Consider the following 12,473-nt stretch of genomic DNA (forward strand, 5'->3'; position numbering starts at 1 on the left):
CGGCGGCAGCCTGCTGTGCAGGTTTAGCTGGAACTTGCGCGTCGAATGCGGCCTCTAGGTTCTCCCGTTAGAGAAATTAATTTCCTTAGGAATCAGTTAAGAGGTATGACCAGCGCTGTTGTCTGTCCTGAAGTCCGACCCTGGTGTCGTTTTAAAGGGGGGAAAAGGGACGCTGAAAGGGTTCAGTTTTTATATTTCAGATGGTACTGAGGCTTATCAATCAGTTTAACTCACGCTGATCAGTCTTGCAAGCCCTATGTCTCCTTCAAGCCAAAGCCACTCATAATATGAACCAATTGCCCACACTTTCTGCCTTAATGTTCCCATCACTGTTTACTATCCTAATAATTCTACAAGTAGTTATTTGTAGGATTTGACGTGTTTAATAAGTTCGGCTTACCTAAGGGGGCTGAATCCACAGTGATGGCATCGTTTAATTCCGTGTGCCTTTCTTTTCCTCCTAAGAAAGAAATGTCCATTCCAAAAGGAATGAAGACACTGAGAGGCCACATTGGATGTGCCCTGTTTGTGTGACTCCTTTAAAAAAAAATTTTTTTTTAACTGTTGATAGTATTGCAGATGTCTCCAATGCCCCCCACCCCTTTTCCTCCCTCCGCCCAGCCCCTATGTGTGACTCCTTGATGCACGTTCACAGTTCATCTTCCTCTGGCCTCAATTTTCCATCTGGAAAGGGGGGAGATTCGATTATGATCTTGACATCCTTCTCCAGAAACTGGATGGCCACCACCTTATCAACCATTGGTACTGCCTCTCCAGGCCTGTCAGTAACATTACATCATTGCCATTTGTTTTAAGTACTGTGATTTTATTGTTGCTGGTTTTAAATTTTTTTGTAAAAAAACGTTAGATTCTTGGTCTGTGGTTATTGGCAACCTTCTTCAAGTGGTTAAAATTATTTTCTTCTGACCTTTAGGAGATGGTGTTCATCACTGATCCAGCCCACCCCTCAGTGCCCCTCCTGAATGGTGGCCTGATGGATCCCACAGGTCTTCAGTGTAATGAGGATAAAAACTGTTCCTTGTTAGAGAAGTCATGACATAGTTTGAAAATCATAGAGTTGGTTGCTAAATTGGTTATTTGGATATTCTATGTTAATGAGCCACCATTGCTTTTTGTACTCTATATTAAGTAGAGTACCTCAGCAATAGTTGAATTTTGTCTAAAGGTAGAGGAGTAAGCTCTGGTTTTTACACAGAATCAAGATTTCCAGGAGAGAGGCCTGTTATTTGAATATTTAACAGGTGCCCCAGAAGTGGTTCTTGTCAAACATGTTTGGGACACAATGGAGCAGGTGTTCTCAAAGTGTGGTTGGTGGTCAGGCATTATCAGGGCTGGCAGCATTTCTGGTCTCACCTGAGGCCTGTCGATCAAAATCTGCAGTTCAACAAGGTCCCCAGGTGATTTGTGTGCACACATGGTTGAGAAGCACTGGTGGGGACTGTGATTATGATAATTGATGTTCAGTGCTGTGTTTTGCTGGTTCTAAGAACTGATGCATGGTCACAGTTCATTATCTGTCCCACGTGGCTCTTTGTGATTGCCTTTGTATTACAACAATAATACTTTTATTATTTGCCTTGTATAGATGGGGACCCCCAGCTTTAGGGGTCCAAGGCGCCATCCTGTTGGTGGCAGAGTAGACAGGCATTCAGACTTTGGCATGTGTCACTGGCACAGCTCTTAACCTGTTGTTTTTTCCCCAGCCCAGCTGTTTTGTGACCTTCTCTAAGGGACCTAGCACAGGCTGCTGTCTGAATGTAGAACTGAGCCTAGCGGAGTGATGGTTCAACTTAAGTCTCTACAAAACTTATTTGATGTGACTTAGGACGTCAGTGGCTAACTCACTTATTTGGCATTTGTTTCTAAGGGTTTCAGAATGGTGGGATTGAAGTGCCCCTCACCAGGTCTGTAACATTGATAACCCAAGGACGGTTTTTGATCTGTGAGCTTTTTGTGAGGAAGTGGTGGGCAGGTAAAAAGGGAGGCCAGTCACTAAACAGCACTGACATCTTGAGCTCACTTCCTTTGGAGCTGATTTCCCCGCTCCCAGAAGTTCAGGTCCAGTAACCAGGCAGCAGGTTTAGAGGAAGGGAGGCTGCAAAGGCCTGTCTGATGGTGAACTCTTGCCTCCTCCCAGGGATATGAGGTGCCCATTGTAAGCCTCAGAGAGTTGCCTTCTCCGGAGCCTGGCAGAGGAGTGGGCAAGCATGAAGTCCAATCCTGCCATCCAAGCTGCCATTGACCTCACAGCAGGGGCCGCAGGTAATCCCAGAGAAAACGCCATCCTCTCCTCCTCAAGTACTTTCTATAAGTGAGATCCAGAGAAAGCATCGTGAAAATATTACTTTGTCACCCCAAAACCAATATGGTTTAACTCAGAATGAATTCATTTAATGGAAGTGTAATATTGAGTTCTGAGCACAGCAGAAGGTAAACTAGTTCCCATTATATTAAAACTGTATGAGTCAGGCCCTGAGTAGTGTAGGTCAGTGGTTAGATCGCTAGCCCATGCACCGAAGGGTCACTGGTTCGATTCCCAGTCAAGGGTACGTATCTGGGTTGCAAGTTTGATCCCCACTCCCAGTTGAGGTGTGTGCCAGAGGCAGCCAATTGATGTATCTCTCTTACTACATTGATGTTTCTCTTTCCCCTCTCCCCTTCTTCCTCTCCTCTCCCCCTCTCTTCCCCTCCTCTCCTTTCCTCCTCAACCTCCACTCCCTCCGCTCCCTTCCACTCTCTCTAAAAACCAATGGGAAAAATATCATTGGGTGAGGATTAACAAAGTATGAGTCAAGGTGCAGGGTGGGAAGGTGTCCGGTTTACAGCTGGAAAACATTGCACCTTCAAGCTGAAGTCCCTGTTCTTTGTCCCTGGCTGAATGTGCAGGTTACTTGGGATTCACTCCAAGCCTAGCAGTCTTCAGAGCCCTTGCAGTGTAAAAATAACACCCAGCCATGTCTCCGGGGAATCCCAGTTACTGTCCTTACTACTGCCAGGGAAGGAAAGGAGGACACCCTTTAGAAATACCTTTGGTAAAGGAGACTGACATTCACTGTATCTTAAAGCCCTGAAGGTAAGGTGAGGCCCTAGGAGTTGCTGGGGAATGGTGGGCTGGACCTGGGCCTGAGCCCCAGTGCAGACAGTGGCCCCATGGGGTACAAGTAAGTACTCCCCGGCACAGCTTCTAACACACAGGCTATTCTTTTCAAAGGTCACCTTGGCTCAGCCTGATGCAAAGGACGGAATGGGAAGTGGATGGCTGGTAACTTGTCCTCCAGATTCCTGTGTTATGTTAGGCCTGGGGGAGCACTCTAATGCTCAGACTTCCCAGATGAAAACCTTGGTTTATCCTTGCCTCTTACACCAATTCTTATAATGGGTTGCAGCTCCGATGAAGAATGGAGAGGCTAGAGCAGGGGTCCTCAAACTACGGCCCGCGGGCCACATGCAAATACAAATATTGTATTTGTTCCCGTTTTGTTTTTTTATTTCAAAATAAGATATGTGCAGTGTGCATAGGAATTTGTTCATAGTTTTTTTTAAAACTATAGTCCGGCCCTCCAACGGTCTGAGGGACAGTGAATTGGCCCCCTGTTTAAAAAGTTTGAGGACCCCTGGGCTAGAGGGTTGGGCTGCCCACTGTCCTATTATCCAGTGGGGCTTTGTGGCTCAACAGATCCACATGGTCACCTACTCTCATCCTGTCGTTCGCTTCATTGTAAAAAAGAAATTGCATTTCAGAGAAGAACAAAGTATTTTCCCATGAACCAAAGGTCGGCCAAGGTGAGCTAATGAGGAAGGCTAGAAACAGCCCACTGCAGACACTGATAAGTGCAGGGTAAGGGCACCAGCTCCCAGGTTAGAGACCACAGGGAGTGTCCCCACCCAGGAGCTGGGGAAACTTTTGCCTGCTGTGTGACTTTGGGTCAGCCCCTCACCCTGCTGTGCAATCCAACTGCAGCCCCTCAAACCTCGTGCCCTGCCTGTCCATGCCACATTTGGACACTGACACAAAACAGTGGAACCATTTGGTCTCTGCAATAGGTGGATATTTAACCACACGAGAGATTCTCAGCTTTTGGAATTTAATGTCCTTCAGTCACTCTATCAAAGATGTCAAATCTGTTGTGATAGAGTTGAAGAGCTTACCTTTTCCAAGAAAGGCATTTGTATGCCACATTTATAATTTACAGTGAATTTTAAAGCTGTAAATTGCAACTGTATTGTTGGGAGTCTGGTGTGTAAAGCATTTGCTGGTGACAACATGTAGGGGATCCTACACATTAACTTTTCCTGAAAACTGAGAGCAGGTGTTTCTTCCTGCCCTGGAAACACAGGGTCACCCTTCTCTGATACAGCACTGCTCTGGGTCATTTAACTTCCAAGAACAACAGGCTTCTCTTCAGGGGTCTATGTTTTCAACCTGGTGAGGGACTTGTGAGCACTGAGCAGAGGAGGTTCCTGGCAGTGACCTAAGAGCTCCCTGTATGTGGAATGCAAAGGGGAAGCAGCCATTCCATATTGGAGGGTCTCACTCTTCAAGTGATGGTGCTAGTCGGGCCTTTAGAGACCATTGGCTCTAATGCTCATTCTAAACATAGAAAAGGGGCCCAGATGGCTTTGTTCAAGCTTGCACAGCTTGATGGTGCACAGACAAGGCTAGGACCCTGGCTGCTTGGTTCCTTGTCTAGTTCTGTTGTCCTCTTTGTTTTAATAGTTTGTAATGGGCCAATAGCACTCCTGGAGGTGGGGTTAGTTTGGAGCCTTCACTGCCCCAGCTCTCTGCAGAGGGAAACTGTCGGGTGTTGGGGTTTTTATTGCTGGCCAGGAGCAGAGGGACCTGCGTGTTTTGTGGACACAGCCCCATGGAAGTGATTAGCATGTAAGAACGAGCCGCGGTGAGGGTGTAACACACACAGGTTCTTCTGTATCTCTCCTTTTTCTTTTAAGCAAACCTCCCCACCAAGCAGATTTTTAGTGCAGCTTATCTGACGGGAAGCTGTCACTGACTGTCTGCAGCTACTGTAGGAGTCTCGGGGAGGATCGAGAGCCCCGGCAGCTAGAATGCGGAAGGAGTTGAAGAAGATAAGTAACTGCATTATTGAAATGAGGCAGCGTGGATCTCAGCAGTGTAACCTCACAGGGGGAAACTGTGACAGCGCTGGACTAGTTGAAGAACTCTGAGGTTATGCACCCCGCTCCGCTGCTCTGATGCAGCATTCTTGTTCAACCAGCACAGTTGAGGGATATGGCACTTTAGGTCTTTGAAGTTTATCCTCTCAAATGCCAGTATTTTTAAATGGGAATTCTTTGACAGTGATACAGCTCTCTGTATTGTTAAACTGAACATTTATTGACTGCCTCCAGAGGGGGTTGCGGTTCTCACCTCTTTGTGGGTGCACCAAGTCATTCTGCTTCTCACCTCTGCCCTCCCTGTGAGCTGTCCTTCACTGTGACACTGTCTGTGCCTGATAGACTTCCTCAGCACCTTGATGTTTGCTGACTCAACTACATCAAGGACTGAAAATACACCAATAGCAACCTTAGGAAAGCATAGAGTACAAGACGGTTTGAGTGCCTCTTGCAGAATAAAATGCAGGACCCATTGTGATACTTACAAGAGAATGCAGAGGCTATTTCCATGTGTTCAAGGAGGATGAGATGATCAGAGGTCTGAGGGCTAAGCACACGGAGAAATGTTTAGTTCCTGTAAATTATTCATATTCATTGACTTGGTAGGTATCTGAGGACCTGGCCCCATTGGTTGGTGCTGGTGTTCAGAATAGTGGTCACCCACTTGATGGACATGATGAGTGCCTCGCCAGTATCATTTGTGTGTGGTAAATTACCTGCGGAATTAACTTACCTTCATGGATGAAAGGAGAGCATTATAGCTAGCATTTGAAAATTCATTAGGCTCCTACCTTTTTCCTGTTAGAAATGTAACTGTTACAGATATGCAACAAATGCATATTACTAGTCTAGTAACCTATGATGTCTGGACCATTCAGGATAATTGTAAGACTATGGAAAACTTCCAGTTAAAACATTAATGCTCTGAATTAAATGCTTTATTCAGTTTATCTGCATCTAAGTCATCTAAATTATGTACCAAGTTTAAAAATTCTGACATTCACCTCATCTTTTGGAATAATTAAATTATTGTGAGATAATTAGGATCTTATTTTATTTTGGCCCATTAGTACCTAGGAGAGAATAACTCTAATAATAGTGATGTTTTATTAAATTGTAATTCAGAATTAGGGATAATTAGATAAGACAGAAATGTATTACTACTCTCCTAAAAGAAGCAATCAGTAGTGACAGAGCCACAAAGATCATACTTGTGATTGCTTAAGAGAAGAGATCAAACAGTTTTCACATTCTTTGGAAATGCCTGTTTATTTCCCAGTAATTAATTGGGAGCTATTCTTAGCAGTCCCTCCACAATCTCTACTTTCTACAACTGAGTTGGAATAACTATGCATAATGTTAAAATTATGAAATTGCATTTCTTAAACTAAAAACAAAATGTATTGGGGTGACATTGGTTAATAACATTATATAGGTTTCAGGTGTACGATTCTATAAGACATCATCTGTATATTGCATTGTGTACTCACCACCACCACCCTATAGTATAGTCTCCCGCCATCACCATATATTTGACCTCCTGTATCCTCTTCATCCTCCCCCCACCTTCCCTCTTGTAAACCTTTGTACCGTTGTCTGTGTCTCTGAGTTTGTTTCTTAAATAATTTATGAAATTCTTCTCTTCAGTTTTGATTAGGCTTTAATAACCTTATCAGTGGTTATGTTTTATAACACAAGCATGAGACAACTGAGATAAGGTGGCCTTGCAGGCCCAAGGGAAAGTAGAAACATTAGCCAGTGGCAGTTCCCAAAATGCAGATTCAATTCAGGATTTGGGGATATAATAGGGTCATTTTAGGTCTTTCTTTTCCTTACGTTCAGAATTTTTCTTGAAGTGATCTTTGGATTTTCTGTATTTAATACTCTTACTGTATAAAATCAAATAAATATATGATTTTTGCTAAGCAAATGTACATTTTAGTTCATTGCCTATCTGAATACAAATCATGTATTGATAGAGTTCAAATAGAGACTTTCTTGTAGGCTCAGATACTTAACTTTTCAGGGATTAATTAGCCACTCTCTTTTCTTTATCTGTTGCCTATTCCTTTATTATTTCTCTAGTAGTCACCAGCACTAGGCATTAGGCAAGAAAAGTGATTAACTCTTTCCAGACTTCTCTCCCCTTCCTTTTATATGGCTACCTGCATAGCACACACATATGCACACGTGCACACACACACACACATTCACTCACACACAGCAACTGCTTTTTAAAAAAAATTATCTCCTGAGGATATATCTTTTTAAAAACTGATTTTAAAGAGAGAGGGAACGAGAAACATCAGTCGTTTGCCTCCTGCATGCATCCTGACTGGGAACTGAACCTACAAACCTTTGGTGCACACACAGGACGATGCTCCAACCAATTGAGCCACACCGGCCAGGGTGCAACTGCTATTTATTAACCACTTGTTATGTAGCCACCATATGTTAAGCCTTCTCATCCATTGTTATATTCGATCCTTACACTAACCCTGCTAGGAATTGAGGCTGGGAAGTTACATCACTTGTCTCACTTGTTCGGGATCTCACAGCAGAGCCAGGCTTCAAGCCCAGATCCCTCTGACCCCATTGCTGATGCTGCTAACACATGCCACACCTTTGTATCAGTGGCTTTGGACTTTTGAGTCCACATCAGTGTCTCTACCATGTGAGCTCTTTCAGGGCAGGAGCTGGGGGCCTGGCACACATGTTGTTTATTGGACTGGGTGAGAAGGTTTGGGGGAGCAAGAGGTCTAAATGAGCTGAATCAGGAGTCAGTGCTGGGGTAGGCTGCCTGCCCCTCGTTTCCATGGGTGATTGAGTCTTCACTCTAAAACGTAGCCATAGACTTGTGCTACAGAAGACTTCTGTCCTGTTTGCAGGGGGCACAGCATGTGTGCTGACTGGGCAGCCCTTCGACACGATGAAAGTGAAGATGCAGACGTTCCCTGACCTGTACAGGGGCCTCACTGACTGCTGCCTAAAGACCTACTCACAGGTGGGCTTCCGGGGTTTCTACAAGGGGACCAGCCCAGCGCTCATCGCCAACATCGCGGAGAACTCTGTCCTCTTCATGTGCTACGGCTTCTGCCAGCAGGTGGTGCGGAAAGTGGTGGGATTGGACAAGCAGGCAAAGCTGAGGTGATTGAAGACACTGACACTTTTTTGATTTGTAAAAAAGCAACACTGTTGTATAGTCAAGATTTTATGATAATTTATGGAGAAAATGTTTCCTTTTTAAAAATAACTACTTTCTTTCTGATTATGAATACACTAGAGGCCCAGTGCATGGATTCATGCCTGTGGGGTCCCTCAGCCTGGCCTGCGGCCTCTTGCAATCCAGGACCCCTCAGGGGATGTCAGACTGCCGGTTTCGGCCCGGTCCCTGCAGGCCAGTCCGAGGGACCCCACTGGCACACGAATTTGTGCACTGGGCCTCTAGTATGCATGTAAGATCTTTGGTTAATTTCTTCCCACTCTCCCACTCTCCCGCTTCCCCCCTTCCCTGAGATTCATCAGTCTGTTCCATGTTTCCATGCCTGTGTGTTGAGTGTCTGCCCCCTGGTGGTCAGTACACATTCTATCTACCAGTCGAAAGGTCACTTAGGCTTTTATATATACTAGAGGCCCAGTGCACAAAAATTTGTGCACTCTCAGGGGTGGGGTCCGTCAGCCTGGCCTGCGCCCATTTGCAGTCCAGGACCCCTGGGGGATGTCCACCTGTCTACTTAGGCCCACACTCCAGGTGGATCAGGTCTGAGCTTGCAGTCAGATATCCTTCTGGCAGCCAGGGAGCCCTCTGGGGATGTCCAACTAAAGGCTTAGGCCCCCAAAGGAGCTGTGATGAGGAAGCTGGGGTGACAGAGGAGCCACGCTGTCCCGCCCCGCTGCCCTAGGTTGGGTCGCAAAGGGACGCCCAGGCAGGCCAGCCGATTGCTGCTGCCCCACCCGGCAACCCCAGGTCGCAGATAGCAGGCCCGGATGGCGGCAGGGCAGGCGGGATGACGCTGTCCTGCCCCACTGCCCCGGGTGGCAAATAGCAGGCCTGGATGGCAGCAGAGCAGGTGGGATGGCACTGACCCGCCCTGCCTGCAGTATGCAAATTAACTGCCATCTTTGTTGGTGGTTAATTTGCATACCACGCTGATTAGCCAATGGGAGGCGTAGCGAAGGTATGATCAATTACCATGTTTGTGTATTATTAGATAGGATATATAGTGATTGGTTGGAATGTGCATTTGCATTACACAAAGGGAGAATTGCCAGCCCACCCTTAGGCATTGGTATTCTTTAGGAGAATGCTTTTAAGATGCTGATGGTGGGGCTGCTTCTCTTGTGGTCAGAGGTGCTAGACTAAACCATAGGTGCAACTTGTGACCCAAACTTTAGGTTCTATTTCATCAGCAAAATAAAAAGTCTTGGAAGAAATTGCCTGAACCAAATAACTTTGAGGAGAGAATTGGAATTTTAGGAAGGGTCAGGAGCATCTGAGAAATTATTGGTGAATCTTCTTTGGCCAAGTCTGCCCCAAACATCAAACTTTGGCTTGTGTCCAGTCATTCTTGGGCATTTATTATACATAGACTAAAAAGAATTTGAAAGCCCCTGGGATATTTATCCATGCCCCCTTTGAGCATTGCCATGCTTGAAATAACTTAAAACTATTCTGTCAGCCTCATGGTTGCAAAGGGCAGGCTTATTGGTTATTTTGGTAGGAATTTGGAATCCCATTGCAATTAAGGTCCTACATGACTGAAGTTAGGTTCCTTTTGTACAGAAATGTTCCCTTGGAGGTGCCTAGAGGTCTAAGCATGCTCCCTTTTATATGAAGGAATTCTGTCTTGATGGATGGAACCTGTTTTTTAAAAGCTCAGGACTGGATGATCTCACTCATGGAGACAACATCTATGGAGGGCTGAGTACTGAACCTCCAGAATAGAGGGCCAGGGAAAGGAGAGGAAGTAAAGAAAAGCAGGAGACAAACCAGGAGACTGAGATTTCCCAGAGTAGAGACTGTCAGGAAGAACCTGTTATGACTGCAGCTCACCCCATTAGAGGAAGAGACTCTGGACTGAGGAGTCTGAGCCTCCAACATCCTTAGAGAAGATGGGAAACAGCAACCACATGGGATCTGGAGGAGTCCTGCAAGAGAGACACCTTCCTATTTCCCTTGGCCTAAACCAGCACTCAGTTATGTTTTGAACTCAGATTCTTTTTCATCTTGCAGAACAGAGTTTGCTTGTCACCTGTTGGGGAAATGCTGCCTTAGAGTTTACAGAGCGCTGACGTGTATGCTGTGTTTTTTAGCCCTAATGGTCCTGTGGGACGAGCAAAGTGGGTGTTATGTTTCAAAGAGGAAATGGAGTGCAGGTACTCGCATGTTCAAAAGTCACAGGGTAATTGCTGAGAAATCCAGGGCTCCAGCCCCATCCAGCATTCTCCATAAGACCATAGTTAGAGTATTTTGTAGGGGTTAAATCCTGATAAAAGATGAATAAGCAGAGCAGTGAAAAGAAGAAACCGCTTGAGAGAACCTGTTGTGAATTTCTGCAGTAATATTGTAAATATTTGTCTGTTCTTGGTTTGAACACTGCCCTGAGTGGTATCTTCTTTTGACCTTTGGCTGGACAAGATCTTACATGGCAGGATTGTTCAGGTACATATTTGTTAAATGGGTGATAAACAGCCAATTCTTGCAAAATCCCATCCTATGCCTGTCGCCATTTCAGTGCCAGCTCTCAACGCTTATAAGTTAGGCCCAGCCTGGGGCCCATGGACCTCATTTAGTGCCTTGGTAGATGAAAGTATTTATTAGAAAGCCAAAGTCCAGGCAGGTCTGATCTGGCCTTGCTGTTGCATTGTAACGACATGCTAGGTGTTTGTTCAGGTGTCCAAACCATTACATCTTAGATTGAATGGGCGGCTCCATTTACTGATGCCACCTTTGTTCCTGCAAACTTGGCAAACTGGTTAATGACCCTGATTGACTGTTGCCTGTCAGCAGATTGACAGAGAATCCCCAAGGGAGGCCAAGTATGGATCTGCAGGCTGGCTGAAAGACAGCAGAAACCATTTTAAGCTTTGGTTTTGAGAACCGAGCGCAGTAGGAATGGAGTGGGTAGGAGTGGAGTTGAGTGACAGGCAGTTTCCACACCGGAGAGCTGAGTGCCAGCGTAGTTGTGTATCTGGCTCTGCACCAGAATGGTATGATGTTCAATTCTCTAACATCAAAAGGGAGTCCATACTGTAAGCAGTGTCTTCCTCTTGAGAGTAAGCTGCTCCGGGCCAACCTTTTGAGACCTAACACCAGCCGTACATCCTTCTGAGGCACTGAGGCCAGGCTACCAGGAGAGAGGATACCAGAGCTGGGATTGGAAGTGGCCCTTGATTTGACACTGCTGTTTGACATCAGTTTATTTAGCTATTAGTTTACTGTAACTTTAGGATAACTGAATGTGGTAGGTCTGTTAAGCTTTTGCTTACAGTTTGGAGAAAAATTGTAAGGGGCTCTCTGTATCTGGGCCAGTAAGCTGAGGGGATTATTCCCCGGGGGCTTTTGGAAATCTGTGAGTGCTGCTGGTTGTCCAGTGACAGCAGGATGCTGGCATTTAACAGGGGAGCGTCCGGGAGCCAGCTGTCCTGCTGTGAGCAGCTCGGTCCTTCCTGCCCAGGGAGGTTGTTCCACCCCATGTGCCAGTCGTGCTGCCTTGATGAAACACTGCCCGAGGGATGGAAGGGTCATCTTTTCTGACCCCCGTGAACTCTCAGAGAAGCCTTCCTGACAGTTTGTTTCTTAAACTTTCCACCATAGTCTTGAACTCTATTGGATTTCAGTTTCACAATGCTGCTGGTAACTGGCTGGTGGCACTAAACGGGTATGAGATGAGGAGGTGAAAACTTCTGTTTTTGTATTTATTTGCATTCATTCCTCCATTTCTATTTCCAGCTTAGCCATTTTCCCTGCAACCACTGAACTTGCAGACTCACACTGGCTTTGCCCTCCTACATGCCCTCTGTGTTGCTGCAGTCAGGAGGTTATTAGCTGAACTGGGAAATCTTTTTGGAATGAACAACTTTTTTTTTTTAATTTAAATCTTTATTGTTCAGATTATTACATTTGTTCCTCTTTTTTCCCCCCATAACTCCCCTCCTCCCAGTTCCCGCCCCACCCCCCGCCCTCACTCCCCACCCACTGTCCTCATCCATAGGTGCACGATTTTTGTCCAATCTCTTCCTGCATCTCCCACACCCCTTTCCCCCCAAGAATAGTCAGTCCATTCCCTTTCTATGTCCCTGATTCTATTTTTCCTGGA

General features: G+C 45.7%; 1 protein-coding gene across 1 annotated transcript in view; it reads left to right on the forward strand.

Annotated features, from left to right (window-relative positions):
• The first annotated feature begins 2,158 nt into the window (after nt 1-2,158).
• SLC25A15 (solute carrier family 25 (mitochondrial carrier; ornithine transporter) member 15) overlaps nt 2,159-12,473 on the forward strand; it is an 18,115-nt gene continuing 7,800 nt past the window's right edge. The window contains exons 1-2 of the mRNA XM_006752626.1: nt 2,159-2,283; nt 8,043-8,301. Coding sequence (XP_006752689.1) covers nt 2,229-2,283; nt 8,043-8,301 — 314 coding nt within the window. The 5' untranslated portion in view covers nt 2,159-2,228. The remainder of the gene's footprint in view (nt 2,284-8,042; nt 8,302-12,473) is intronic.

Source organism: Myotis davidii, unplaced genomic scaffold (genome assembly GCF_000327345.1).
Source record: "Myotis davidii unplaced genomic scaffold, ASM32734v1 scaffold310, whole genome shotgun sequence".
NCBI classification, from domain to species: Eukaryota; Metazoa; Chordata; class Mammalia; order Chiroptera; family Vespertilionidae; genus Myotis; species Myotis davidii.